The sequence below is a fragment of the Pleuronectes platessa genome, chromosome 17, assembly GCF_947347685.1.
Source record: "Pleuronectes platessa chromosome 17, fPlePla1.1, whole genome shotgun sequence".
NCBI lineage: Eukaryota > Metazoa > Chordata > Actinopteri > Pleuronectiformes > Pleuronectidae > Pleuronectes > Pleuronectes platessa.
The window spans coordinates 17,892,769-17,919,719 of record NC_070642.1 but is presented as its reverse complement, the minus strand read 5'-3'; the positions used below and the strand labels follow the sequence as shown (position 1 = coordinate 17,919,719).

The following is a 26,951-nucleotide window of genomic DNA, read 5'->3' as shown; positions in this document are numbered from 1 at the left end:
TTCATAACCAGAAACAGATTTGTGCTGTAGTGGATTTTCAGTCTAGTCAAGACTACAAAGTAAAATTGTGTGTTTGTTTCTACTGAGTAAAAAAACGTTTTTCACACTTTTTCTTTCATGACGAGGCAGAAATTCTTATTTGATAAATGACCCAAAACTGAATCTCAGACTACTAAATCAGCAGATCAGCGGGTTTGTTACTGAGTGTAGTCTAAATGCATGACCCCAGCTTCTCCACTTGTACAATCGCCCCTTTCTTCATAATCTCACTCATCTATGTCGTCTATATGCTGGAGCGACATGGCTTGAGCCTCAGAGAAAGTCCAGGCTCCTGAATGAGGTTAGACAAACAGCAGCTGCACTTTCAGAAGGCTGGACTGATAATAGCTCTCGTGGACACTCCATGCTTGGCATCACATGATAATGAAGAGGTGAGTGTTTAAAGTACGGCCCATTATTCTGCCGCTGCGAGGCCTGCTTTGATCACTGTGGTATAAACAGCCAGGTTTCCTATCTATGTCAGAGGAGGTTTTGCCAACTCTATAATTAGTGTCACTATATATGCTAGAAAATCACATCTTTCAGGGTAAGGGTTAGGTCAATTTAGATTGAATTCCTCCTCAGTCTGTGATGGCTGTAAAAAGACAGCAGGGTTGGCCAAAAAGAGAATCTCAAAGCTTCAATTCCCCTTTTATGCCATATTTTTCATCCTTTGTGCCAATCGTATTCCTCAGGCTTTATCTCTTTCTATCGTCCCTCCTCCTAGACTTCCTCTCGCCTCGTGTGCGTTGCTAGGTGTTGGTTGTTACTGGCGGCAAACTGACCCCACACAGATTTACAGCCTCCTGTGTCATCATCGAGCCCACGCTGGTTTCACTTACAGCACTGTCACTTAGGAACGGCCCATTTTTGAATCCGCCTACATCATTTACACTCACGCACACAAATCACTGTTTCCTTTTTCCCCCTCAGTGAAAATTTCTCACATGCTTCCCATGTTTGTCATCCACCCACAACATGGTTTCGTGTTTTTTTTTCTCCAACTGTAGTTATTTTTGCGATACTGTGAATTGAGTGGAGGGAATTTAAAGCATGAGGAATGGTTATATGGTTAAATTAAACTGCAAACTATCAAAACACAGTAATACAAATCAAAGGTTATTCATCGGCCTCGTTATTTGCTCCTGCACTCATCTGCATGATCTGCCGATGACATAAAGCCTTGACTGTGGTTTCAGAGGTTAGACAATCTTACCTGAGGAGTGTGCTCCCTGACATCAGCAATAATCACCACTTTATACAATCTAAAGGAAACAAAACCTTAACTTGTGTATGACAGACCCTACAGTCTGCTCAACGTACCTATGCTAATTTTGTGGGGGCTCAGATATAAATAACATCCCAGTATTATTAATAGCGAAAGGAGATATTCATAGGGGATAAACAATGGAGGAGTTGCATTGTGGGAATATCAGAATAATGCAGTTAAAGGTTTATTAAAGCCTAAACTGGGCTTATATTGTACTTAACCTGGATACCATAGCTCTGGAAACTTTCCACTGCAGCAGTGACCGTGTCTTGCATCATAACATAAACAGTAGAAGTACGTTTTTGACGTTACTCTGTTCAAGTAATCTGTCAGAAATGTGTAGTCCCCTTGGGTTGGAAGAGGGTCAGACGATCGTTCATCTGCATCACAGCTTCATCAAGGGACTGGCATAGGCCGGTCACACAGATATTGGACCCAACTGCCCGAGCAGTGTTAGGCCCAGGTCAGACACTGTGGAAGTTATAGAAATTATAATCTGAAGATGTTTGCTTTTAGGTGTACTTTTGGGTTCGTGTGGCAAATGCTTAGTTGTCACAAAGTGCTCTTAAATGCAAACAGCCAGACTCCATGGAGTGAATTACTCTGTGAATAATAAAACAGTAAATCATGCAGGTTCTGTTTCTGTTTGGCTAATGGAGGAGATGCTCGGTGTAAGCGAGTTTGAACATTGCACATGTACTCTTGCCAGATGGAGTTTTCATCAGCTCAGAAACAGCTGCACCACCGTGTCAGACTTCTCTGACATAACAGGAAGCACACAAGCAGGCGGATAAGAGCTAAGCACAATAGCGTCGATGCACAGCCCATTCAGGCTGGAAGGAAATAGGCTGCAGATGATACAAATGCCCGTCCACATACTGTATGCAGGTCTTTTTGGGTAGTATTTCTTCACTCTAGTCTTCCATTTGAGGGAAGAAATATCATGTTTTAATATACAACTAATATTGGAATGATTGACAAGACAAGCTAGCTAGCTATCATTGAATTCAGCAAATAGCAAGATCAGAATTTGATGGTTATGTGAAAATCGAAACTGGAGTAGCTTTTTCATACTTCAGCAAGTTTAGCTCTTTTCAGTGAATACATCCGGCAGGGACATCTCAGCATGGTTCTGGAATATTACACTGTCCTAAGGTTTTGCTAGAGCTTCAGCTAAAACAAGTCATGTAAATATCTGCAGTAAATACGTGGTATGGTGCCATCAAGTCAGAAGAGATATTCTCCCTGTTGGTTTTTATGCCATATTTCGTGCGAATGTCGAGTTTAAAATTCCCCTTCTGCCTTCCTCTCCCATTACTGTCATTTAGATTTTCCAGCTGCCAATAAGTAATTAAATGTTGTCTTTATCACTTCAGCAAGAGTCGGCACTCTATCTCATAATGCCAGCTTTTCCAGCTGTGTGTGTGTGTGTGTGTGTGTGTGTGTGTGTGTGTGTGTGTGTGTGTGTGTGTGTGTGTGTGTGTGTGTGTGTGTGTGTGTGTGTGTGTGTGTGTGTGTGTGTGTGTGTGTGTGTGTGTGTGTGTGTGTGTGTGTGTGTGTGTGTGTGTGTGTGTGTGTGTGTGTGTGTGTGTGTGTGTGTGTGTCACTCTCAAATTTACCCGGGCTAAAAATAACAAGGTGGGACAGAGGCAGCGGTAACCTGTCTGCAGCGATTGTCTTCGGTGCAGAATTTTAATCGAGGGTTGCGGCAGATTCAGAGTCTGTACAGATTTGATCCTGTGCCTCTCCGTGTTTTGGGGACTTTCAAACATCCTCAGTGAAATTTAACATGGTCAGAAATATTCCAGATAAGGTTTCTTTCCCCTCCAGTTATCAAGCTGTGTTAAGTGTATTTGTTGTGTTCTTCTCTTGAGTTGAAGCGGAAGTTTGTGGGAATTCAGAGCAGTGTATCGAGACCATAGTTGACATGATTGCTCCCCGATAGTGAAGCTAAAGATGCTCGATCGCCACCTGCTGGTTGGCTTTAGTATTGGTCATTAATTCCACCTCCTCCATGTTAGTGAATGGCACATGGACCAAACAAATTGACTCTGACTGTATCTTGGGTGTTTTGGGTGAATTTCTGGATAGTGGGTAAAAGTAAAGATGTGTCGGTCGAGCACAGAAGTAGTTTTTGAATAATCTGCAACACCTTTTTTGTATTGAAGGTGAGTGTGGAGGCCCGGAATCCACAGTAGGTTTGATGAAACCTTGCTTGGCTGGGAAAATGGGTCATCTGTAAAACTTCATTAGCTTTCTATTCATCATGTGTCTGCATATTTAAATAAAGGATCACATCTGTGGATAACTCAGGAAAACCTGTTTCCTGACTATATGTCATCTCAAGCGCTGCTGGGATGTTAACCCTTTCTTTGTGTCCTTCCCCTTCTAGATCTGTACCAACATTTTCCGGACTCTTCCCCCAAGTGAAAACCCTGATTTTGACCCAGAAGAGGATGAACCCACTCTAGAGGCTTCATGGCCTCACATACAAGTAAGAATCTGATACATAAGTATGTCTGTAATAGATTTCAACCATTGTGTGTTGGAGCACTTGCGAAGTTCATATTTCTATTTTGTTTTAAATTTCTCTCTGTGTTTTCCAGCTGGTCTACGAATTTCTGCTGCGCTTTCTAGAAAATCCAGACTTCCAGCCCAGCATTGCCAAGCGCTACATTGATCAGAAATTTGTTCTGCAGGTGACTGACTTTCTTTAAAAACATTTTGCATGAACTCAGATGTTACTTGATAATATGTAAATCTGTCGGCAGGTTTCAAAACCTAACCGGCTTTATCGCAATACATTCTACTCATACATCATTATTAGGTTTTCAAACATTTGCCGACAGAACTGGCACAAGTTCTCGGCTCTGTACCCACCTACCTCAGGAATGCTGAACGTCTCGTGTGAAGCTGCAGAAAAGAGCAGCAGCTAACAGGGGCCACAGAGCCCTTGAATGTTGGCTGGGCCACATCCGAGGTGCCTGAACTGACTTTCCATGATGTGAGCGCGTCTTGGGGATGCTTTAAATAGCTGCCTGCTGTTTACTGTTCACGAGGAGAGAAGCTCAACTGCTGCTTGGAGCTTCGAGATGAGGAGGAGGTTTGGGTGGCAGTAAAGGCAGAAGGCCTGTGGTCTTGTTAACTTAAGTCACTGTAATACACACAGTGCAGGAAAGTTTCTGAGATAAACAACGATTTCTACCACAATAGTTAAAGCACAAAGGTAGGAAGGAAAATAAGTAGAGGATCCCCACATTTCACTGTAGGGAATCCTTGTTTTTCATATCCTGGTTTTCACATGTTTTTAGCTTCTTATTTTGCACCATAACAACCTACTAAAGCAAAACCTGTCCTTTACTCATCAAGTATTTAGCATTTGCACTGTACACTATTTGTAAAGGCGTTTCTTTTGTTGTGGTTTTGTGTTGCTGGCCCAGTCTTTGGTAATGGGTGTGAATAGATACAAACATGGAGCAGAGCAATGTTTTGCTGTCAACCTTGATTTTTATCAGCTGTGAACCTGTTCCCCAACTCTTCCACAGACTTTACTACAAACACATTCTTTAAACGTAAGCTGGGAGATGCTGTAAAATGACAAGTAGGCTTAACTGTTGGTATGTGGAAGACTCACTAGGAAGCAATGATTGAAGTAGCAAAAGTATATAAGTAAATCTGTCATATCTGTGGTATTTGACATAGATCTTAAATTTCATTCATATATGGTGTTTAAAAGTCCTAAATATAACTTGTTGAAACCTGCAGAATCCCTGAAATATGCAGTTTAGTCAATAACATATTCCTGATAGTGGCTCTCAGCAGAGCTCCTTAGAACCGAGCTCATGATCCTAATCAGTAGTTGATTGCATATTTTTTTTATATATAAGTTTTATACACAGCACAGCTCTGGTGCTGCTGATCCTGCTGCGGAAAACACTCTTCAACGTGGGAAAACAACCATATGTGGAGCTAAGAGCAGAACGTGTGGTCAGACACATGGGCCTGGTGTATTTAGAGGGTTTTTATTCCCCAGGGAGCACTGATTAAATCATGTGGACTGTATCTGCCCGTTTGTTGGCATGAGGCATCTGTTATTCTCAGTTTATTTAAACCTATAACCAGCAGCCCTGGAAGAAGAGTTTCATTATTCTCCGTTATCAGTTTTTTCCTCAGTTAAATGTTACGGTTGTCTTCATGAGCAGTAACTGAAATGCTCTGGTTAGAAAATGAGATGCTCATAAAAATAAAACATTTACAGTCGATAATTCATTGCAGCGGGTATTCCCAAGCCTGACATACAGAATATGTTGGCTCAGTGGCAACTGAACCGTAAACACACTGTTTTGTATATGCATGATTTCCAAAGCAATGACCTACCCTACATCGGGTGAGTGTGAAGTGAGACTGGTGCCTCGCTTCCTCCACAAACTGTGGGTGGTAGCTTTGTCCTATGTCTGCACAACAGATTTCAAAGAGGTCGGGATCACGGTTTTCCTTCACACATTTGCTTACCCAAATTCTCAGTATATGTGGGAAATTGAAATTATCAGAGTCCTGCATGTTTCCAGCAGTGTGTTTGTCAAACCATCATGGAAAACTGATTTCTACGTGACAACATTTTCATTGTTTCCAACAAGATGTCCACAGATGTAAACAAATTATCTTTTATACTTTATCTCGCAGACAAAGATGTTGCCCGGAAATTATTATTATTGTTTTTTACTCAAAGTAGAAAAGAAATCTTCCCACTGGGTTTTTCAGGGACTTGTTCTTGGCTCAGGAGAAAAAGCTCAAATCACAATGTGACCCATTGTGATTGAATATTGACATCACCTCCGGCTCAAAACGCATCTCTGAATTATACCCTGGCAGCTTTTGTTTTATAACAGTCGGGTCCGTCGTCTATATCCCATTTTGTCATCATTGATTAACTTGTGAGCAGTCACATCTCATCTCGTCAGTCATGTCCATAATGAAGTAAAATTTACCAAAACAACTCCTTTTCCCAGATTCAATGTCTACAAAAAGATTTATATTATAACACCGGTAATAGGCATGTGTTGTGAGGGTAATTAAGGAGGATGCATCTATTGTCTCCATCATTATCGCTTGGATGTGATGGTAGAGACTTGCAGCTCACCACTAGACATCTTGTTTGCGCGATGAACTGAGAAACTTTTAGTGGAGAATGGAAAGAACTTACCATTGTGTTGCCCCAGTTGCTTCACGTGGCGAGAGCTCATTGGTTATGGTGTAAGACAGGTTACACCGTTTAACTATCACGGCTTAAAAGGTTTAATGAAGCTGAATGAATGGGAATTGGCACATTGTAGGAGGACATGTGAGGGTAGCAAAACACGTTTCCTGGATGTACACGGGTTTAAAAATAGACGGACAGCCCCGTCGCCGAGGTGCTGGTGGCAGGTTGGTATCACACCGATCCGAGCCTGAAGATATTCCTTTTGAACTCTGTGGCAGCAACTTGGACCTCAAGTATTACCTTTTATCCCAGATGTTTCTATATTGATTGTACAGGCATAAATACCATATGTTTTTTGTTTTTTTTTTGTTTTTTAATGAGATGCTGATGGCTTGTACAACATGATTGGACAAATTGATTAATTGGTTCGGTCTTGTTTTTGTGGGATCTGTTGGGGTTGTTGTGATCCTGCTGACGGCAAAAAAAAAAAAAATAACTTGGAAGCAGTAACAAACCAGTGAAAATAATATTAATTCTTCTCAAGTAAACCTGGACTGAGAACTTATTGTTTGACGTTTTGTTTGACGTTTGACGTTATATTTAGCTCCTGGAGCTGTTTGACAGTGAGGACCCGAGGGAGAGGGACTTCCTGAAGACCATCCTGCATCGGATCTACGGAAAGTTCCTGGGGTTACGAGCCTTCATCAGAAAGCAGATCAACAATATTTTCTTGAAGTGAGTAAAATCTTTAATGAAGAGGAATGTGCAGCAGCAGCTCTTATGTAACATTTATATATTTAGATTGAAATATGTATTCCAAGAGAATTTAGAGAAACGCACAAGCTCACTGCTAAATATAGCCATATCTGTAAATAAAGAACTTTAAGGATGTTAAAATGAAACTAAGATAGCAAGATTTTACCCAGATAACTCAACCTGTGTTTGCATTAGAGGAACCATGGTCCACAATAAGTAGCTGTATGATAGCACAGGTGCCAAAAAGTCCCTTCTCCGGGTTTAGATGTTCCAAACCCTGAAAACTATGAGAGCCGAGTCTGCTTTTGTTTTCCTGTGTGAAAATTGTTTTAAAAAAAGTATCCCTCGGTTGGTCTCGTTTTTTCTAATCTTAATAGTACTTCACGTAAAAAAAAAAAAAAATCTAACATCTCTAAGGTTTGGGATGAAATATATACTTTTGACACCAACTCATCCCACTTCTCACAAACCGAGGCAGCAGAAAGTGCACATGGAGACACAGGATTCCAATCTGCAGCGCGTTGACTCTTTACTGCTCCTGTTGCTGCGTGACGACGGGCCTCAGATGATTGAAACAGGGGGCACTTGATGTCGTTACCAACAGGCAAGGTGGTAAAACGGGTGCACCCACTTTAACCATCTGCCACTGACGATAAAAATAGTGCCACAGTTGTCAGGCTCTATCTGTACATACCACAGCGACATGGGTTAGCAAACAGAGGCGGTGAATGCCATATGGATCGTTAAGTTACGTAAGAGCAGCGGCAATTTAAGTCGTTTTGTCTACGTCTAAATATGATCCGTTTTCCAAGTAACCATTCGTCCCTATGGGGATGGACACGAGGGGGAAGTGAAGCTATGAGATGTACTGAGGCACAATGACATATATAGGTTTAAAAACATGGAAGGTAACGCAGGGATGCAAGTACAGCTGCAAGATGCTGTTTGGTCTGGTACCAGTCAGCAGCTGCCAACAAGACAGGATGACTGGCTGATGCTCAAATATAGAGCATTACAGTAATTTAGCAGAGGAAATTGAGGCATTTGAGACAATCGGTAGTTCTTGGCAGCTGTGGTCAACAGTGTTCATATTAGGATATAATGCGTATGCATTGTGCAAACACATTGAGAGAGAACATGAAATCAATAGACCTCAGATTTGTCAAATGTTTTGCTGTTTGTCATTATCTGAAGAGGAGTTTAAAACCACAACCTTCACTCGGGAGCAGAAGTAAATTTTTAGACTTAGTAATGCAAACAGCCAAATTTTTTTGAGGGGGAAGGAGTGAAACAGACTAATATTACAGATTTGTGGGCTGCATGTGTGAGAATCATGGGACACCAGTGAAATGTTCTTGTCCAACTCCTACGCGGGGCTGATGATATTTAAAAAACAACACGGTGGTGGCAGCGGCCAGAATCAATTGTTCCCATCAGGGAGCTCTGCTTTTAGAGTTGTGATGCCAGGGTGTGTTTCATGATTTCTGTGGTCAATATGTTTGTGTCTGTTACAGGTTCATCTATGAAACCGACCACTTCAATGGAGTCGCTGAGCTGCTAGAAATCCTGGGAAGGTGAGTGACCATATGTGTTCATGTGACTTAAAGCTGGTCGTGTTGAAAATAGACAGAAAATCTATAATTTGATTTTTGATTTAGTTATTTTTCAAGAGTAGTTTGAGCTTCTTCACTGAGAGGATTTGATATTTCTTTTTGTTATATATAAACCATTGAGTGAATTTGTAACTGTTGGTTGGATTAAAAAAACTATCTGAATTAATTTAATTAGATTTTTAGAAATCATAATGAGCATTGTTCACTTATATTTGGCATTATACAGGCTGAACAATGCAACAAATCAACCAGTCACAATGATATTTAGTTGCAGTCCTAATATAGTCCTAATAATATTATCTATATCTTTGACTACTTAAATATTTTTATATTTCTGATTTCTTTTTTTTCTTAGGGACTTTATTCGTTTTCTTTTTTCCATTATTTGTGTGATTATATCTTTTGAGAAGGTATATTCATTTTCGTTTTTATTTCAATTAATGAAATTTAAGATTACAAAAAATATCTTCATAATGCTTTATAATTGTTTAGGGGTAAACAGGATAGGTTGTTAGGTAGATATAGTATAAGTATTGATACTTCCCTCAGTCACATTTGGCAATTCGGACATTTTATACTATTTGAATAATTTTTTCTCAATAGTCATTTTTTAATCTTCAGTATGAGCAGATCGGTTTTATTCTACCATAGTTTTGCTTTAGACAAAGTCCATGGTTTAAGGTTTTTAATTGTCTTTTGCAGAAAGCTTTCTTTCTGCTGATGTGGAAGACTTTTTGCTCTCTCGCTGTCTCAAACTAAAAGTTGCCTCAGGCCTCTTCTACTTTGAATTCCCTTCATATTTCTTCTCCTCTTCGGAAACTGGAACTATTCACAGCTATGCTCTGGTCTCGACCGGCTGTATTTGTCTCTTTGCTGCTGTAATCTGACATTGTTCTGTTGTCCCTCTGTTGACAGTATCATCAACGGCTTTGCGTTGCCTCTGAAGGCAGAGCACAAACAGTTCCTGATGAAAGTGCTCATCCCATTGCACACAGCTAAAGGACTGGCGCTTTTCCACGCACAGGTAGGAAAAACTCTCTTTAACATTATATCTATTATTCACTTATTTGCTGTAGAAAAAAGATTGGAGAGAATTTATACAAACTGTCTTTAGCAGGATTTAACTGTCTTTAGCAGGATCTCTTTGCAGGATTCAACACTGTCATCTAATCTCTGTAATACAGCACCGTCTAGTGGCTTTGAATGCAATTGCACCGGCTCATTGACTTATTATTTGACGGTGTATTCTCAGTGTAGCACACTGAGAATTCATAAAATGATCAGAGTCCAGATTAAATACATTGGGACGGATAAACATTTTTCACTTCGGGCTCTTTTGCTGTCAATGACTCCTCACAGTCTTTGACCCACAAACATATATCTTTCGTGGCGATGCTCTCCCAGGATTCACTGCAGCGACCTTCAGCTGTGTTTGTTGTGGAGTCTCTCTATCTTAAGTCAGGGGAGCTCCTTATTCTAATTCAGGTGATTAATTCACCACTTCTTCACCCACCTTTACTCTCGGCTCTATTCGGCTTTAAGTTTACGATCCTTATCCTGACGATTTGAAGTGTCTCTCAGAGATTTAGATTTATTTGATTGAATCAGATCACAGATGGCTCCTGTGTACCTCTTTGTCGTCCTGTTGCTTCTATCGGAAGTGAAATCATCAGTTAACTCCAGTGCCTCAGTTCAATTGGCTGTGGTTGCATCTTTTGACTGTCACTGTTTAATGAAGTTAGCAGGTTTTCAGTGTTGTGGGTACAGACTGTACATTAATATGTTTTCTTCTGTATCACTCAGCTGGCCTACTGTGTTGTGCAGTTCCTGGAGAAGGATCCTACCCTCACTGAACCGGTACTTTTTATTGAACTCATTCCTCCCACACAAAGCTCAAAGTCTCAAGCACTAAATTAGTCAACACTGCAGATGAGTTTGTAGCAGGTTCTAGTAACCACCCACTCAAACAGACCGTTTTCTAAAAGAGAACTTCTCTTATCTGTGCAGGTGATCCGTGGCCTGCTGAAGTTTTGGCCTAAAACCTGCAGCCAAAAAGAGGTACTCTGTTTGTCTGTGTAAACACACATTGTTGATAACGTTCTGCTTCATACTCTAAACGTCTTATCACTTCAGGTGATGTATCTCGGTGAAATTGAGGAGATTCTGGACGTCATCGAGCCGACGCAATTCATCAAGATCCAGGAGCCGCTGTTCAAACAGATTTCTAGATGTGTGGCCAATCCACACTTTCAGGTGAGAATGAAAACCCACACACAGACAGAAAATGCAGAGAGTTTGTTTCAGGCTTCAAATCATTGCACATCCATTTGACATCAAGGTCTGAAGAGGCTTTTGTCCTCTCGTCCATTCACACGCTCCTTTGTCATCAGTGAAGCGTATTCAGCCGACGGATGATTATCCAGTTCATTCATTTCTCCATCTTTCTGTCTGTGTCCTCTCAGGTAGCAGAGCGAGCGCTTTACTTCTGGAATAACGAGTACATCCTCAGCCTCATCGAAGAGAACATAGACCGGGTCCTCCCCATCATGTTCGGTAGCCTCTACAGAATCTCCAAAGAGCACTGGAACCCGTATGTATTCAGGCTGATGTCACTATTATTCTCTATTATTAGTTGAACACTGTTACTGATGCCAGCATCTCTCTGCAGGACAATCGTAGCTCTGGTCTATAACGTGCTGAAGACATTGATGGAGATGAACTGTACTCTGTTTGATGAGCTGACGTCCTCCTATAAAGCAGATAGACAACGGTGAGTAACTGACACTTTGTGGTATTTAATTGGTATTTAAAATGGTCTTGAAATGTCTTAAACCACCAATAGAGCTTTTGAATACAAATGTATGCAAAACACCATGTTTCACAGAGCATGTACAACTAGAAGGGGTGCTTATAAAGGAGCGGCCAAAATAAGTTATTTATCCACCCATTTATGGCTCAATTATGTTATTGAAAGCGGGATAAAATACAGAACTTGAATTATGTCCCATTTATACTTCATATTTCAAATGATTTTCTCTCAGGGAGAAGAAGAAGGAGCAGGAGAGGGATGAGCTGTGGAAGAAGCTGGACGAGCTAAGACTCAGCGACAGCGCTCTGGTCCAGAACAACAGCCACGGGCTCCAGAACAACAATAACAACAACAACAACAATAGCAACAGTAGTAATAACGATGACACCGAGGACAAGAGCGCTGATTCCGCTGCTGCCCTCCCCACAGACGACAAAGAGCCCGACGTCAGTGTGGCAGCCAATGAGAGCACTCCACGTGACAAATGACACCGGATGTTTTTTTATTCCGTAGCGGTTTGACACCGTGTGCACGACCGTCAGTGGAGGATTGACGGAGACGGAAAACACAAATTACACCTCAGCAGTATATAACATCTACTTAGAGTGACTTAGAACGCCAGCATTTCTTTGGCAGAAAAAAAATTATATATATTTCAACCTAAGACTATTTTTGGATGTGACAGTGTGGCTACAGTATATTGTTTTGTCTGATCAAAGAGTTATCCTTTCACATTTAGTTTCTCAACTGAAGAGGATTTTATTTGTTCTATTCATTGTATGATACACGGGGGCGGGCCGAAAATAATTATGACTTGAATTCAATGTTTCCGATTGTGCTGCACTTAGACGAGCTGAATAGCTATTTAAAGATGTCTATTTTTTAAATGTGCTTTTCCCACTTGCTGCCAACACATGGATTTCAAAACCTTAAGGAAGAAATGAACTGCAGACTTTGGGAGTACGTGGGGCAAATGGGACCAGACCCATAGTTAAACAGTTAGTGTCCATTAATGTGTAGTAAAGGGCTGTTGTCAGGAGCAGGAGAAGCTAGGAGACGAATTTCTGGGGTTATGGGTGAATGAGGCCAAAGACGCTAAAGAAAAAATTATCCCAGCTATGGTTTGATAAATCAATGAATGACTCTAGTTGAGACTGTGCAGTTGAAACCGGTTCACAATTATTAGAGTAAATGTCATATTTGTTTGTGTTGCAGGTGTTGGTAAATATTTTTGTCTGAGCAAAACAGGAAGCTAATCGCTGTAACACAAGCCCGAGTCTGTGCATCGAGGTCCCAACGTTACCGCACTCGACCAATCGTGAGTCAGGCTCGGCTGTCAATCAAGATGTTTCACTCCGTTTTTATAGTATAAAATAACCAATTAAAACTGAATTTATGGGAAAAAATTGTTCAATTGTGTGATAAGAAATGCATAAAATGACAAATCATCTTTTACAAAATTATATTTCACAAGTATTTTGACTTTCTTGTCCCATCTGCTTACCTGGAGGTGGAGTTTATGAGCTATACTGCAGCCAGCCACTAGGGCGCGATCAAGATGCTCTGGCTTCACTGCGCTGTCATGTCGTCCATCTTTATAAACGTTCTACGATAAAGACGGAAAACTGTCCCAGTCAGGAAATAGTCTGGGTCACGACCCTTCATTATGGTTTTTGTACAGATTAAATAAACATACTAGCTGGACCCCCTCTTCTTCATGCTAAGCTATCTGTAGCTTCATTTTTCCTAAGAGGGATATTTGACCTCATCAAACTCTCGGCAAGAAAGCAACATTTCCCCAAGCAATTGAAGTATTTGTAAATTAAAAAAAACTAACCTGAGACCTACAGTGCTATATTTTTCTAGAGCGTTGACGAGGCAAATATTTTTTCTTTCCGATGCAGGATGTGCTCGAGTGTGTATTAGATGAGTGCGTATTTGTGTATATGTCAGTTTGGAGGCTACTTAAAGGGAAATGCCACTCAGTTTAATATTGTATGTACAGTGTGACGTCTCTGTGGTCTAGGAAAGTGCAGTCAGTGCTTATAGGGGCATAAATGTTAATCTCCATCAAAGCTGTTACCACCACCTAGCTGTTTTTTGTTTTGTTTTTTACAATCCACGCGACTGATTTTGTGTATCTGAGTTTCTATATCCAAACGATATCTAGAAATTCATTTTAACAGCAGGAAATCATACAAGTAATCTTTAATCCTCTAATCATGACTTTATAACCTCGCATTCGCTTTTTACTCTCCGTGTTCTGATGTTGGAGGTGGACTAACGTGCTTATTGATGTAATCTGACTGCCACAGATCATAGGAAAGACCTCAGAGTTTGTTTGTTTAGTAGTTGAATGGTGTTCCCTCTGAGCCTGGGTGTGTCTGCTCTCTTAAGTTCATATTTAAGGTCCAGTCTTCTCTGATGCCTTTCTGTCAGTACAGCATTCCAGCCTCTGTGACGTTGAAAAAGAAGCCTGCGTGACGAACCTGTCTTCTGATCGCAGATCTTATTTAGGTTTCACCATCAAATAAAGTCTATTTTATCTTTGTACTCTAATCGGAACCATCAGCCTGTTCTGTTCTTCTTTTTTTTTCCCTGTGTAAATATTTGTTTAGCTGCAGTACATCATGGAGGTCACTAGGTGGTGCAAGATTATATGTTCTGCCTTTGGTCAGCACAAAGGTCCTGACCAGTGCTTTACATGTTATTCATAAAAAATGCATTCCTTTAAACGATAATCATTTTATCTGTGACATCAATGTTTCTTTTCAAAATAAACCTGATCCAGCGGGAGAAAGAAGAAAAATAAAAACACACAAATGGCAGAAAGAATATAAAAATCACATCTGTTGGAAATTGTGATTCTAAAACGTTAAATTCTACATTTACATTTTACAGATATGCCAGTTTATGTTAATATGCCTCCTGAATAATAGGGTCCAAATTCATAATCCTGCACCTTTAGAGAAACACAAATAACTGATCTAGTGTAGGAATAAATAGTCACTCCATTTAGAGTCTGATCTTGCTCCTGTGTGCAGCAGAGGTGTGTTGAGACTTCTACATGTCTGTGCCCCAAGAGCTATGATTGGTTGAAAATGAAATCGTGTTCAATTCACTCTGGTCACCTAGCGCAGTCTGTTAGATAAAAGCAGTAAAAGCGTCCGGCCTCTCGTGGGAGTCACACGTACAGTTTTGTGCCCCGATTTGCAACGTGTGACTCCACTTCAGGGCCGGCCTGTATATCGGGTGTTTCTCTGGATCACTGAGCGCCACGATAAACACGGCACGTTTTCCAGTATGTGTGACCCATATATTCCACCATTATGTAATTTTGATCTATTCATGCACTCCTGTTGGACGGTTTTGTGTCTCTTCTGCTCGCTGATGAAGAATGAACAATAAAATACTCTTCTGTTTTCTACTTGTGACATAACTGAAGGCCGCGGAGCTGTTACTGAGAACAGACCTGTTTAAATAGAAAGATAGACAGACAGATAGAAGTCAGACAGACAGATTGATAGGTAGGGAGTTAGATAGATATAAAGATTGATAGACAAGATATGACATGACTGTGGTCTTTATTTTTTTATTGCAGTGGTCTGGACATGCACTCAGTGACTACATTCTTTAGAGCATCATTATGCTCATCAACTGTGGCTTTCCAAAGTGGGAGCTGCAGGGCCAGTGCAATAAATGTGGAGTGAAGATAAAGTTGAGTTCGAATAGACCAATCTGAAAAAACGACAGGCAGTGCAAAATGTCCCATTCCATTACACATCCATTATCTACAGTTTATCCTTTGAGGGCCGTGGGGGCAGCTGGAGCCAATCCCAGCTGATAGTGGGTGAGAGCCGGGCTACACCACACAGGGCCGACATATAGACACAAGCAATCGGTCAACCCTATGGGCAATCTAGATTCCCCTATTTACCTAACCCACACTTTGCATGTCTCTGGGGAAGTAATGAATGTGTTCTTTCTTGGCCCACGTCCCATCCCTCCAAAGATTTGTGAAAAATGTGTAATGTGTGTTATCCTGTTGATAAAAGACTACAACTAACAAACTACACAACCAACCAGCCAGCCAACCAGCATCGGACCGAATAAACAGCCGACCAGCTAATCAACCAACCAAATAATCTACAAGACCAGTCAGCCATTCAACCGACAACCGAACAACCAACCAACCAAATAACCAGCCAGCCAACCAGCCAGCCTTACAAATAAACACGGAAATAAACAAACAAACGTAACCTCCTCGGTGGAATATAAATGTTTCCAGTCCTCACACAGGCTGCAGTAACACCTGTTCACCACTAGGTCCCCAACCTCCTGCTGGCAGCGCCCCTCCTCTGATCAGCTGTCACTCAGGGTTACCATGGCGACACTACCGCCTCCATAAAAGAAAGTGAGCCTGCGTCCACACGTGCACACACATGCACGCCCACACTTTCTATCCTTTGGAGAGGAGTCCGGAGTTTTGAGCCGCAACAGCCAATGTCTCTGAATGAAAACATTACCGAGTTCACCTCCAAACTCTCCCCAGCTGCGGACGCATGTGTGGGACTGACCATCCTCTCCGTCGGTATGTACCTCCAGCTTCTCTGTGCACCTCCAGCTTCTCTGTGCACGTCCAGCTTCACTGTGCACGTCCAGCTTCTCTGTGAACATCCAGCTTCTCTGTGCACCTCCAGCTTCTCTTTGCACCTCCAGCTTCTCTATGAACATCCAGCTTCTCTGTGCACCTCCAGCTTCTCTGTGCACCTCCAGCTTCTCTGTGCACGTCCAGCTTCACTTCCACCAGCTCTGGGACAAGCCCCTCGTGGTCTGTTATGTTGTGATCTGTGCTGTTAAAACTGACACTGGAGCGTTTATAATGTAGAGGTTAGAACTTTTAATTGGAGGAAAATGAACATGGCTTCACATTAGTTCTTCCGGCAAAGTGACGCTTGATAAGTTCTAAAAATGTGTTTGACCAACATATTTCGCCCAAAAGATCGCTTCTCCTGTTCAGCGCCTTTAAAAACAATTATTTGAACTAGAATCTAAAATTCAGTTTAGTTATTTTCAATAATGAAATACTGACTGTAGATTAATTGTGTTACTTGTTATTGCCAGTGATCTTTTTATACAGTTGTAAATCATGCTGCATGAATGCTTAATGTGTAAACGTATAAAGTGGTTCAAAGGAAATTGAGCTAAAGTCTGTTTGTGAGGCTTCATGGTCAAACAACCGTAATGAAGGTTTTCCATTGATTTACTTGCTCTTGTTTACTAATTCATCACTCAATGCACTATTTACATGTGTGTGTGTGTGTGTTTCTGTTATGCCCTTTTAACTGTAAATATGTGAAGTGGTTGTTCGGCCGGCTACTGTGACACAGAGCTTAAAAAAGCATTTCAGATTTCAAAATGAAATGTATATATGAATAATATAAATTAAACTAATATCCTGTCGATTTGTGTGCACGGAGCAATTTCAGGTTATATATTCAGGACACATTTGATCTGTGTCAGTTTTCTTTCATCACAAAAGAAACAAACACAATCTCATTATCTCAGTGATGATTTCCTTTTGATGATTTTCTGGATGTTTTTACCGTCCATGTTTGTGCAATTTAATTTGAAAAAAAATATATATTTATGAGCGGAAACTCTGAAAAACGCTGCTATGAATATTTGTACACTTGGCCGAGCTGGGAGCAAACGCCGCCTCTACAACGGCACACTGCCTCAAAGTGCAATGAAGCATGTGACTTCAAAACGTCTACATTGGCTTCTGCTCCACGGATCCATTAGACAAGTATAGAGTGTTTCTGTTGACGACGCATTTATTTAGATAAATAATACACAACAGCAACAGTTGGTTGTTGTCACGAGACAAAGACCTAAGACAAGAGGATGTCAGATCTTGTGACACAGGTACTAAGCCCATATATAGGGAGGAGACCGATGTAGATGGATACACGACAGGATGAGATGCAGGGACCTATATCACTGGTGACCTCCACCACAGGATCACTGGTTTAATAGCCAGCTCCTTCAGTCTCCGAAGTGCCCCTGAATTAGCCCTCGTGGCTGTGCTGTTGTATGTTTGAGGTGTTGTGTGGCGAGTGTGAATGAAGTGTAAAGAGCTTCCAGCAGTCGATAACTCTTGAGAAGTGTTGTATAAACAGACTACACTTACCATTAGATAAAATGATCCTTTATTAGTCTCACATCAGTGTTAGTGACAAAAGATCACAGTTTGTTTCTCATTTCAAAGTCTGAGCAGCTTCGACCACATGTTCAGTATTATCACCGTGAAGGTCCTGTAATCTAGACTAAGAACTCAAACAACATAAAGTGTATTTACTTCTCTGTGAAATTAATTGCAATGTTTGTGACAGTAGCTCAGACTGGACAAACTAAACACCTTTTGAGTTTATTGTGACAACTGAAGGCTCTTTCATGTTCGGTAGGGGAGGGTGAGGTGACGGGGATTAAGCTGCAAACTTCAACTTCACCACTAGATGTCACTAAATTCTACACACTGGACCTTTAAGGGCAATTTAATCCCCCGAATTGGAGGGCACCAAAACAATGCTAAAAGCAGGGACGGAAGCATACAAGCTAATGGGTCTTTGTGGTAGTTGATTGCTAACGTGTTCACCACATTAACGTCCATATGCTCATTTGTTACTTGTTTCCCTCTGGTCTTCTTTGCCCCCCCCCCCCTGTAGTTCTGCTCTCTGTTCTCGGCAATGGGCTGGTCCTGGTCATCTGTTACCGCAGGAGGAAGAAGCTGGTGGGCACGGAGCTGCTGTGCGTCAACCTGGCCTTGGTCGACTTCCTCTGCTGTATCTGCTTCTACCCGCTCTCTGTCGCGTCCTCGTTCCACCACTCGTGGCTGGGGGGGAACGTCACGTGCGTCTACTACGGCTTCGGCTGCTTCATCTTCGGACTGTGCGGCATGTACACCGTCGCCGCCATCAGCGTCACACGCTACCTGAAGACCTGCCACAGCTTGCTTCACAGTGAGCTGCTTTCTATGGGAGCGATTGCTTATAATTAAATATGACCCTATTTATTGCATTTAAATTATTATGAATTGAATTGATTTACTATTATTTAATTTATATAATTATCAATAGTTTTATTCCTGTTCTTCTCCTGTTGCCTTTGCTATTCCTTACAGCATATAAAAGACGTTTTGTTCCCCTTTACAGCCGTGCAGTCGGGTAGAACTAACATCCGCATAGTGTGCTGCGCCGCCTGGGCGGTCGCCATCGTGTGGTCCAGCTTGCCCCTCTTTGGCTGGGGCAAGTACGTCCCCGAGCCGTATGGACTGTCCTGCACCATCGCCTGGAGGGGTTACCACACCTCGGCAAAGGACGCCTTCTACGTTATCTGCACCTTCGCCATCTTCACACTGGTCCCCATTCTCCTCATCGTGGTGTCCCAGTGTCAGATCCTCAACCAGGTGTCCAGCTTCACCGACTCGATGTCTGCCAGAGGCATCCACAACAACCTGCGGCACACTGAAAAACGGCTCTCTATGGTCAGTGACGTGAGAAGAACGTCACTTATTTGCATTGTAGTCCATGTTAGTTATTCCACAAGTATGAGAACCTTTGAATCAAAGAGCAGGACAGAGTAAAACTTTACTCTTTTGACTTGATATGGGACTTGACAGCATCAACAGTATCACGTTTTGACCTGGCATAGGTTTAAGCTGTTTTCAGACATGCGGATAAAGTCCGGAGAGTTTTCCTTGCACACATACACAACACAGTGTTCACAACAGCATCAAATCCTCTGCACTGTTCAGGTGAGAGGTGGAGCCATAGATATATATAAAGTCTAGATGTCTCGGCCAACGGAGTCGAACGTCCGCACATGGCGGCCATCTTGCCACAGGCAGCTCGCCCACCCATAACATTGTGTTGTAGTGGTACGTACTTTTTAAATCACCATAACTTGCTAAATTCTCAACCGATTTTTACACGGTTCGGTTTGTTACAAACGTCAGAGATGTAGTTATGACACTGCATACTTATGAATAATTATCTTATTTTCTAAAAAATAGAATAATGTTCTATATAGGTACAAGATTTCCCTTTACAAATATACATCAAGATTTTTTTTTATTTTTTTTTTATTTAAAAAGTACATGTACCACTACCAACACAATGTTATGGGTGGGCGAGCTGACTGTGGCAAGATGGCCGCCATGTGCGGACGTTCGACTTCGTTGACCGGAAACGCGGATGAGACATCTAGCCTTTATATATATATATAGATAGATAGATAGAATCCTTTAATAGTCCCACAGTGGGGAAATTTGAGGGTTTACAACAGCAGCGCAGGTACAGTGCAACAAGAGCAAAAGAAAGAGCAAAACAATATAGTAAAAAACAAAAACAACAATGAGCAAAAAAAAAAAAGAAAAAAAAGTAAATAGTAAATAAGTAAATAAATTGTAAATAATAGAACAATTAAATAATTAAATAATTAAATTAAATAATTAAATAAATTGCAGAAATTGTGTTGTGTGTTCAAAGGGATCACAGCTGGTTGTACAGTCTGACAGCAGCAGGAAGGAAGGACCTGCGGTACCTCTCCCTCACACACCGGGGGTGAATCAGCCGGTGGCTGAAGGAGCTGTTTAGAGCTGCCAGGGTGTCCCGCATGGGGTGGGAGGAGTTGTCCATCAGGGAGGATAGCTTAGCAACCATCCTCCTGTCTCCTACCACCTCCACCGTATCCAGTGGACACCCCAGCACACTGCTGGCCTTCCTGATGAGCTTGTTAAGTCTCTTCCTGTCCAGATTATTGTTCAGGTGAACACCCAGGTACTTATAAGATCTTACGATGTCAATGTCCGTTCCCTGGATGTTCACTGGTGTCGGAGGAGAGTGTTTACTCCGGTGGAAGTCCACCACCAGCTCCTTGGTTTTTCCAGAGTTGATCTGGAGGCAGTTCCGCTGGCACCATCTTATGAAGTCCTGGTTCAGTTCTCTGTACTCCCTGTCATCACCGGCGGAAATGAGGCCGACGATTGCAGAGTCGTCAGAGTACTTTTGCAGGTGGCAGTTAGTGGAGTTGTATGAGAAGTCCGAGGTGTAGATGGTGAAGAGGAATGGAGCTAGAACGGTATCTTGTGGGGCCCCCGTGCTGCAGGACACCAGGTCAGACTCACACCCCCGTATCCGCACATACTGTGGACGGTTGGTGAGATAGTCCAGGATCCATGCGGTGAGGTGGTGGTCCATTCCGGTCTGCTCCAGCTTGTCCCTCAGAAGTAGAGGCTGGATGCATTTGAAGGCACTGGAGAAATCAAAGAACATGATCCTCACAGTGCTTCCAGCCTTTTCCAGGTGAGAAAGGCATCTGTGTAGCAGGTAGATTACAGCGTCATCCACCCCGATGCCAGACTGGTAGGCGAACTGGAGCGGGTCCAAAGATGAGCTCACCAGTGGGCGGTGATCTACAAGGACCAGCCTCTCTAGAGTCTTCATCAGGTGGGATGTTAACGCCACCGGTCTGAAGCTGCTGAAGTCCTTGGGTCGCGGGGTCTTTGGGACTGGCACCACGCAGGAAGTTTTCCACAGCTGTGGTACTCTCCCCAGCCTCAAGCTCAGGTTGAAGACGTGCATCACTATCCCACACAGCTGGACTGCACTGGACCTGAGGAGCCTTGAGCTGATCCCGTCTGGACCCGTGGCCTTCCTCACCTTCATCCTGCTCAGTTCTTTCCTCACCTGGGCAGTTGTGAGGGACAAGTTGGGGGATGGGGGCTGAGTGCCGTGGGTTATTGGGGGGGGCGCTGATTGTGGACTGTGGTGTATGAGGAGTGGGGGAGGGGAGCCAAGTGTTGTGGGGGAGGGGGCGTGGGAGAGGGGGGGCAGTCCACAGGGGGTTGCAGCAGCAGAGAGGACTGGATGGGGGGAGGGTTGAGTGGCTGATCGAATCTGTTGAAGAACAAGTTCAGGTCATTCACCCACTTCTGGTCCCCCGTAGGCTGTTGGTTGGGCCCCTTGAAACCAGACATGGTCTTCAGGCCCTTCCAGACCCCGCTGATGTTGTTCTGCTGCAGCTGGTCCTCCATCTTCATCATGTAGACTTTCTTCCCATCCCTTATCTTCCTCCTCAGCTCCATCTGCACAGTCTTTAGCTCATCCCTGTTACCTGATCTAAAGACCCTCTTCTTTTCCTTGAGGAGGGCCTTTATTTCAGGGGTGATCCATGGTTTGCTGTTGGAGAAACACCGTACAGTCCTGGTGGGGACGGTGTTCTCCGTACAGAAGTTTATATAGTCCGTTATGCAGGTAGTGAGACTGTCGATGTCCTCCCCATGGTCATCACTGAATACTTCCCACACAGTAAAGTCAAAGCAGTCCTTCAGAGCCTCCTTGGCTTCCTCGGACCATCTTTTTACTGTGCGAGTCACAGCTGGCAGCCTTTGCACAAGAGGTTTGTACACAGGCAGGAGGTGCACCAGGTTGTGGTCAGATCTTCCCAGGGTAGGAAGAGGTGATGAAGAGTATGCCTCCTTGGTGTTGGCATATAAGAGGTCCAGTGTCTTATTGTCTCTGGTGTGGCAGGTGACATACTGGGTGAATGTGGGTAGAGTGGAGGACGGAGAGGCATGATTAACGTCACCAGAGAGAAGGAGGAGTGCATTGGGGTGTTGGGTCAGCCGCCTGCTTGTCGCCGAGTGGATGACGTCACAGACCGCCTCAGCATTAGCAGAGGGGGGAACATACGCAGCCATCACAATAACATGCGAGAATTCCCGTGGTAGGTAGCTTGGCCTCATGCTAACGGCTAACAGCTCAATGTCCTTGGTACAGGTCTGCTCCTTAACAGTGATGTGCCCAGGGTTACACCATCTGTCATTAACAAACACTGCCAGACCTCCTCCCTTTCTCTTCCCGCTCTCCGTTGTCCTGTCCGCCCGTATGATGCGGAACCCGTCCAGTGTAGCATGTGTGTCCGGGGTTAGCTCCGTTAGCCATGTCTCCGTAAACAACATGAGGCTACACTCACGGTAATCCATTTGATGGCGAGTCAGCGCTGATAACTCGTCCATCTTGTTGGGGAGAGACCGTACGTTTCCCATGATGATGGAGGGGAGAACGGGTTTAAAACGTCTCCTCCTGGCGCGACGTTTTGCTCCCGCTCGGCATCCACGTCTCTTCCTCCTTAGCTTGCGGGAGACCTCGGGTCTCTCCCCAGGTAGCAGCGCCGTGTGCCGGTATGCTAACAGCTGTTCCCTGGAGTAAACAATGGGACCGCGGCTGCATGGCTGCATGCTGGATCCCCGGACACGGTGGTGAAAAGTGCAATAAGCAGCAAAAAGACAGCGACAAACTTGACGAGTCTTGTTGCCATAGTGCGCTACAAAAATTACAAATGAAAAAGTAACAAAAATAACACAATAAAACAGAAAATAAACAGAAAAGGCTCAGTGATGAACAAGAGCTGCTGTGTAAAGGCAGCCACTCGTGCGGCGCCAGTTAAACATACATTTTACATAGATATCTATGGGTGGAGCCGCCGTGTGCAGCAGGCATAGGCAGGAAGTGACGTATTGACTCCTCCTCCGAGGTCATGTGATCATGTTTCTAGCAACTCGACACCAGCGTCGGCTCGTATCACCATAAACTTCTTCGTCGGTGTCTTCTACGTGTGTCGCGCTTTTTCACCGGGAGATATTTCTTTTCTTTTCTTTTTCGTCTGTTGCTTGTTAGAAGTATCATCAACCGACTTGACTCAGGGGACTTGCTTGAGGTATGAAAGACTTGACTTGTTGTGAGACCTGAAGCAAAAACTTATTGGGTTCGGACCCGTCGTAAATTAGCTGGTTTTTTGGTTCGAGACCTGCACTGGCGATTGTTGTGGCTTGACTCTGACTCTTTGACAAGACTTGGCTTCCTTCATTTATCCTTCATTTGATCTGTTGCTCAGCGTGTACACGTCTGTTACTGTGTTTTAATTATGATGATGAGTATTTGTGATATTCGTTCTGCATCGTCCATGTGACAAATCCCTGCATTGCTCATTAACAGAGGTGTAAAGTATCGAATTACATTTTCTCACGTTACTGTAATTGAGTAGTTTTTTGTGTACTTTCTACTTTGTAATTTTTTGAGTAGTTTTTGAAATGGGTAATTTCACTTTTACTTAAGTCGATTTTGACTAAAGTATTGTACTTCGCTACATTGGAAATCACATCCGTTACTGAGTAAAAAAAAAAACATAGTTCAGGGCGCAAGGCAATTCTCACTGCAGTGGTAGATGCTGCATAGAGTGGATGCGATTCCCTAACATGCATGTTCAACATATGAAAACTGATCGTAAAGTTCACTGTTCTCGAAAAATATGCGCGACATGCAGAACACTGCACAAGGAGCCACTGCAGAGCGGCTGAAGAGCCGCGGGTTCCGACCCCTGGCTCCGACGAAAGAGCGATTTGTTTACTGCTCCGCCGTTAAAGAGATGCGGACGTCAACACATTAGTTCGGCTATAATATTAGTTCCGCCTCGCATTTTCCCCTCCCGGTCGCGCGCCCCACCTGTTATGCTTCCGCGCAGTTTGAGAATCACTGCATTACACAGGGCCGGCACTAGAACATTAGGCGCTCTATGCAAGCTTCACTCCTGGCCCCCCCTCCCCCCCCCTTTATTTTTTTTTCAAATGATTTTCCACAAAAACGGAATTGTAACTTTCAGACGGTATTTTGCCCTGTAAGACTGCTTAATGTTCAAATAAACACAACAACGATCGCAACGAAATGGTACAAGCGTTCGATTTAGACAGCGTCTCTCCTCAGGAGAAGGAAAACATTCCGTAACGTTTTAGCTAGACAATACCTAAGATAATATGAACATGTTCACTGTTCAAATTCATTATTTGTCATTAAGTTGCGTTCAGTTCAACGTTCTCATAAAAATGAACGTGTTTAATGAACGCGTTCATTTGAACAACACTGCCTGAAGCTCAATAGCCTACTGGCCTACCTGCCTCGGCCGCCTGCGAGCGACTCTTCGGCTGTGCTGGATGCCGTTCACTGCTGTTCAAACTCAACAAGAGTTTGTAGACTACTGCTCTAAAGGTGGACCAAAGTTTAAACAAAAGTTTAAATATACAGTGCGACAGCGGCATTTTAACTTTTTTTAGCTGTCATGTGGTTCATGTCTTGACATGTCCTCCCAGAACTTCTTAAATGTTGTGTTGACAGGTTAAATGTTTAGTGTTTGACATTTTTAATGTCATTGCACTTATATATGTAAAGATTCTCCTTTAATTAAAAATAACTGTTTTTGGATTGGATTTATGACCCCTTGTCCTTTTTTGCACTGTATAGGAGCGCCCCCCATCAAGTTGTTGGAAGTAACTAAGTAACTTTTACTTAAAGTATATTTTAAATTAACTACTTTTTACTTTTACTTGAGTAGATTTTTGGATGGGTACTTTTACTTGTACTTAAGTAAAATTTCATCAAAGTAAAGGTACTTTTACTTGAGTACAATATTTCAGTACTTTTTACACCTCTGCTCATTAAGCATTAATAAAGCTTTAAAAACCCTAAGTAAATGAAGCCTCATTAGTAAGTGGTACCACGTTGTTTCTGCTTTTCTGTACTTTGACCTTGTGACCAATGCTGTCATTTTTCTTGAGACCAGTCATTATTCACATGACTTGCAGAGAAGACTTGACAGGAAAAGATTGACAACGTGATGATTGCTTCTGTTTTTCTAAAGTAGGAAGTCTCGCAGGTCACTGCTGTACGTGACAACCTTTGTATCACCATGAAAAATTATTAGTAGGAAATGAATTTCCACTCCAGTAACTGTCTGTTCTCTCTTGTTTCCTCTTCCAGATGTTTTTCTGCATCAGCCTGGGTTTTGTGATCGCCTGGGCCCCGTATACTGTTGTGTCCTTCCTCTTCATTTTCCACAAGGAGCACAGGTACATGGCTCCCGGTGGCTTCGTTTTCCCGGCCCTCTTCGCCAAAAGCTCCCACATCTGCAACCCTCTCATCTACTTCTACTTCAACAAGACTTTCAAGCGGGAGCTGCGCTATCTGCTCCTCTCGATCTACTCTAAGCTCGGGGTGAACCAAGTGGGGGTCCACATCGGTGCGGGCCACCAGGCCCCGATCCCCATTAACATTCAGCTCCAGGAACGAGGCTTCGTCCAAAAGAGGAACTTTGGCTTGTCTCAGGACAGAACTCACAGTAAGACCAAGAGCAAAGAAAAAGTGGTGAACACCGATGGCAGTCGGCCGGTGTATGTCTGCTGGGGCTCCAAGTACACAGACTCCAACAATAAATTTGCCAAAGACTGCCCACCTGTCTCTATATGACTTGTGAATACATGACAAATTAAGGTTAAATCACAGACAAGCTGGTCCTGTGTTGTGTCAAATAATCAGGCTGCATGATAATCTGGGAGGGAGCATGGCTGGAGCTGTGTGCAGTTCCATTTAGGCGAAGTGCTAGAGAAGTGCTCAGTTTTCATTGTGCGGGATTGTTTTAACCATGTTCTGATATTTTTGAGTAAAGATGATTAATCATTGATAATAAAAGTTGTGAGTTGCATCATCATGTCAATATTTAAGTCATTATTACAACAGAGAAACTCTCACTTGTGTAAAGCTTTGATATGTTTAACTTTGGCTTTAAATAACAGAAATGCTTAAAAAACAAATATTATATGTTATAGTGACATCTCAAATATGACAAAGGTAAATAGTGTAAAAGTTTAATGGACGTGGTTTTATATTGTCGATCCACGGTATTTTGGTGTGAATTTTCACAGGTTGTAAACATGGAAGTCTTGATCGTCTCTACCATCGTACCACATGATGTGAACGTAGTCCAAGAAATGTCTATTTTATCCAGGATTGTGCTTTATTAATGATGTTGTCTATATATTCATGCTGCCATTCAATGTTTCAGCTATTATTGTGTCTTGCACTGCTTGCACAATTGTTTTATTGAAGTATGAGTCACTAAATTGCTTCATGCCTGTTAATGGATGGCTGATTAGTATATTCGTTCTCTTCTCTCTCTCTGTGTGTGTGTGTGTGTGTGTGTGTGTGTGTGTGTGTGTGTGTGTGTGTGTGTGTGTGTGTGTGTGTGTGTGTGTGTGTGTGTGTGTGTGTGTGTGTGTGTGTGTGTGTGTGTGTGTGTGTGTGTGTGTGTGTGTGTGTGTGTTAGAAGTGGTTATCAAAGCCTCATGACGAAGAAATGCAATTAGGGCTTGTT

General features: G+C 42.7%; 2 protein-coding genes across 2 annotated transcripts in view; both read left to right on the top strand.

Annotated features, from left to right (window-relative positions):
- ppp2r5a (protein phosphatase 2, regulatory subunit B', alpha isoform) overlaps nucleotides 1–14,246 on the top strand; it is a 30,803-nt gene extending 16,557 nt beyond the window's left edge. The window contains exons 3-13 of the mRNA XM_053444646.1: nucleotides 3,702–3,803; nucleotides 3,916–4,008; nucleotides 7,114–7,244; nucleotides 8,780–8,839; nucleotides 9,794–9,902; nucleotides 10,682–10,735; nucleotides 10,886–10,936; nucleotides 11,012–11,131; nucleotides 11,341–11,468; nucleotides 11,547–11,648; nucleotides 11,920–14,246. Coding sequence (XP_053300621.1) covers nucleotides 3,702–3,803; nucleotides 3,916–4,008; nucleotides 7,114–7,244; nucleotides 8,780–8,839; nucleotides 9,794–9,902; nucleotides 10,682–10,735; nucleotides 10,886–10,936; nucleotides 11,012–11,131; nucleotides 11,341–11,468; nucleotides 11,547–11,648; nucleotides 11,920–12,175 — 1,206 coding nt within the window. The 3' untranslated portion in view covers nucleotides 12,176–14,246. The remainder of the gene's footprint in view (nucleotides 1–3,701; nucleotides 3,804–3,915; nucleotides 4,009–7,113; nucleotides 7,245–8,779; nucleotides 8,840–9,793; nucleotides 9,903–10,681; nucleotides 10,736–10,885; nucleotides 10,937–11,011; nucleotides 11,132–11,340; nucleotides 11,469–11,546; nucleotides 11,649–11,919) is intronic.
- Nucleotides 14,247–16,023: 1,777 nt separating this feature from the next.
- Nucleotides 16,024–26,282, top strand: opn8c (opsin 8, group member c). The gene is made up of 4 exons (XM_053444647.1): nucleotides 16,024–16,278; nucleotides 18,416–18,709; nucleotides 18,902–19,233; nucleotides 25,562–26,282. The coding sequence occupies exons 1-4, from the start codon at nucleotides 16,191–16,193 to the stop codon at nucleotides 26,045–26,047; spliced, it is 1,200 nt and encodes a 399-aa protein (XP_053300622.1). The 5' UTR covers nucleotides 16,024–16,190; the 3' UTR covers nucleotides 26,048–26,282.
- Nucleotides 26,283–26,951: the final 669 nt, after the last annotated feature.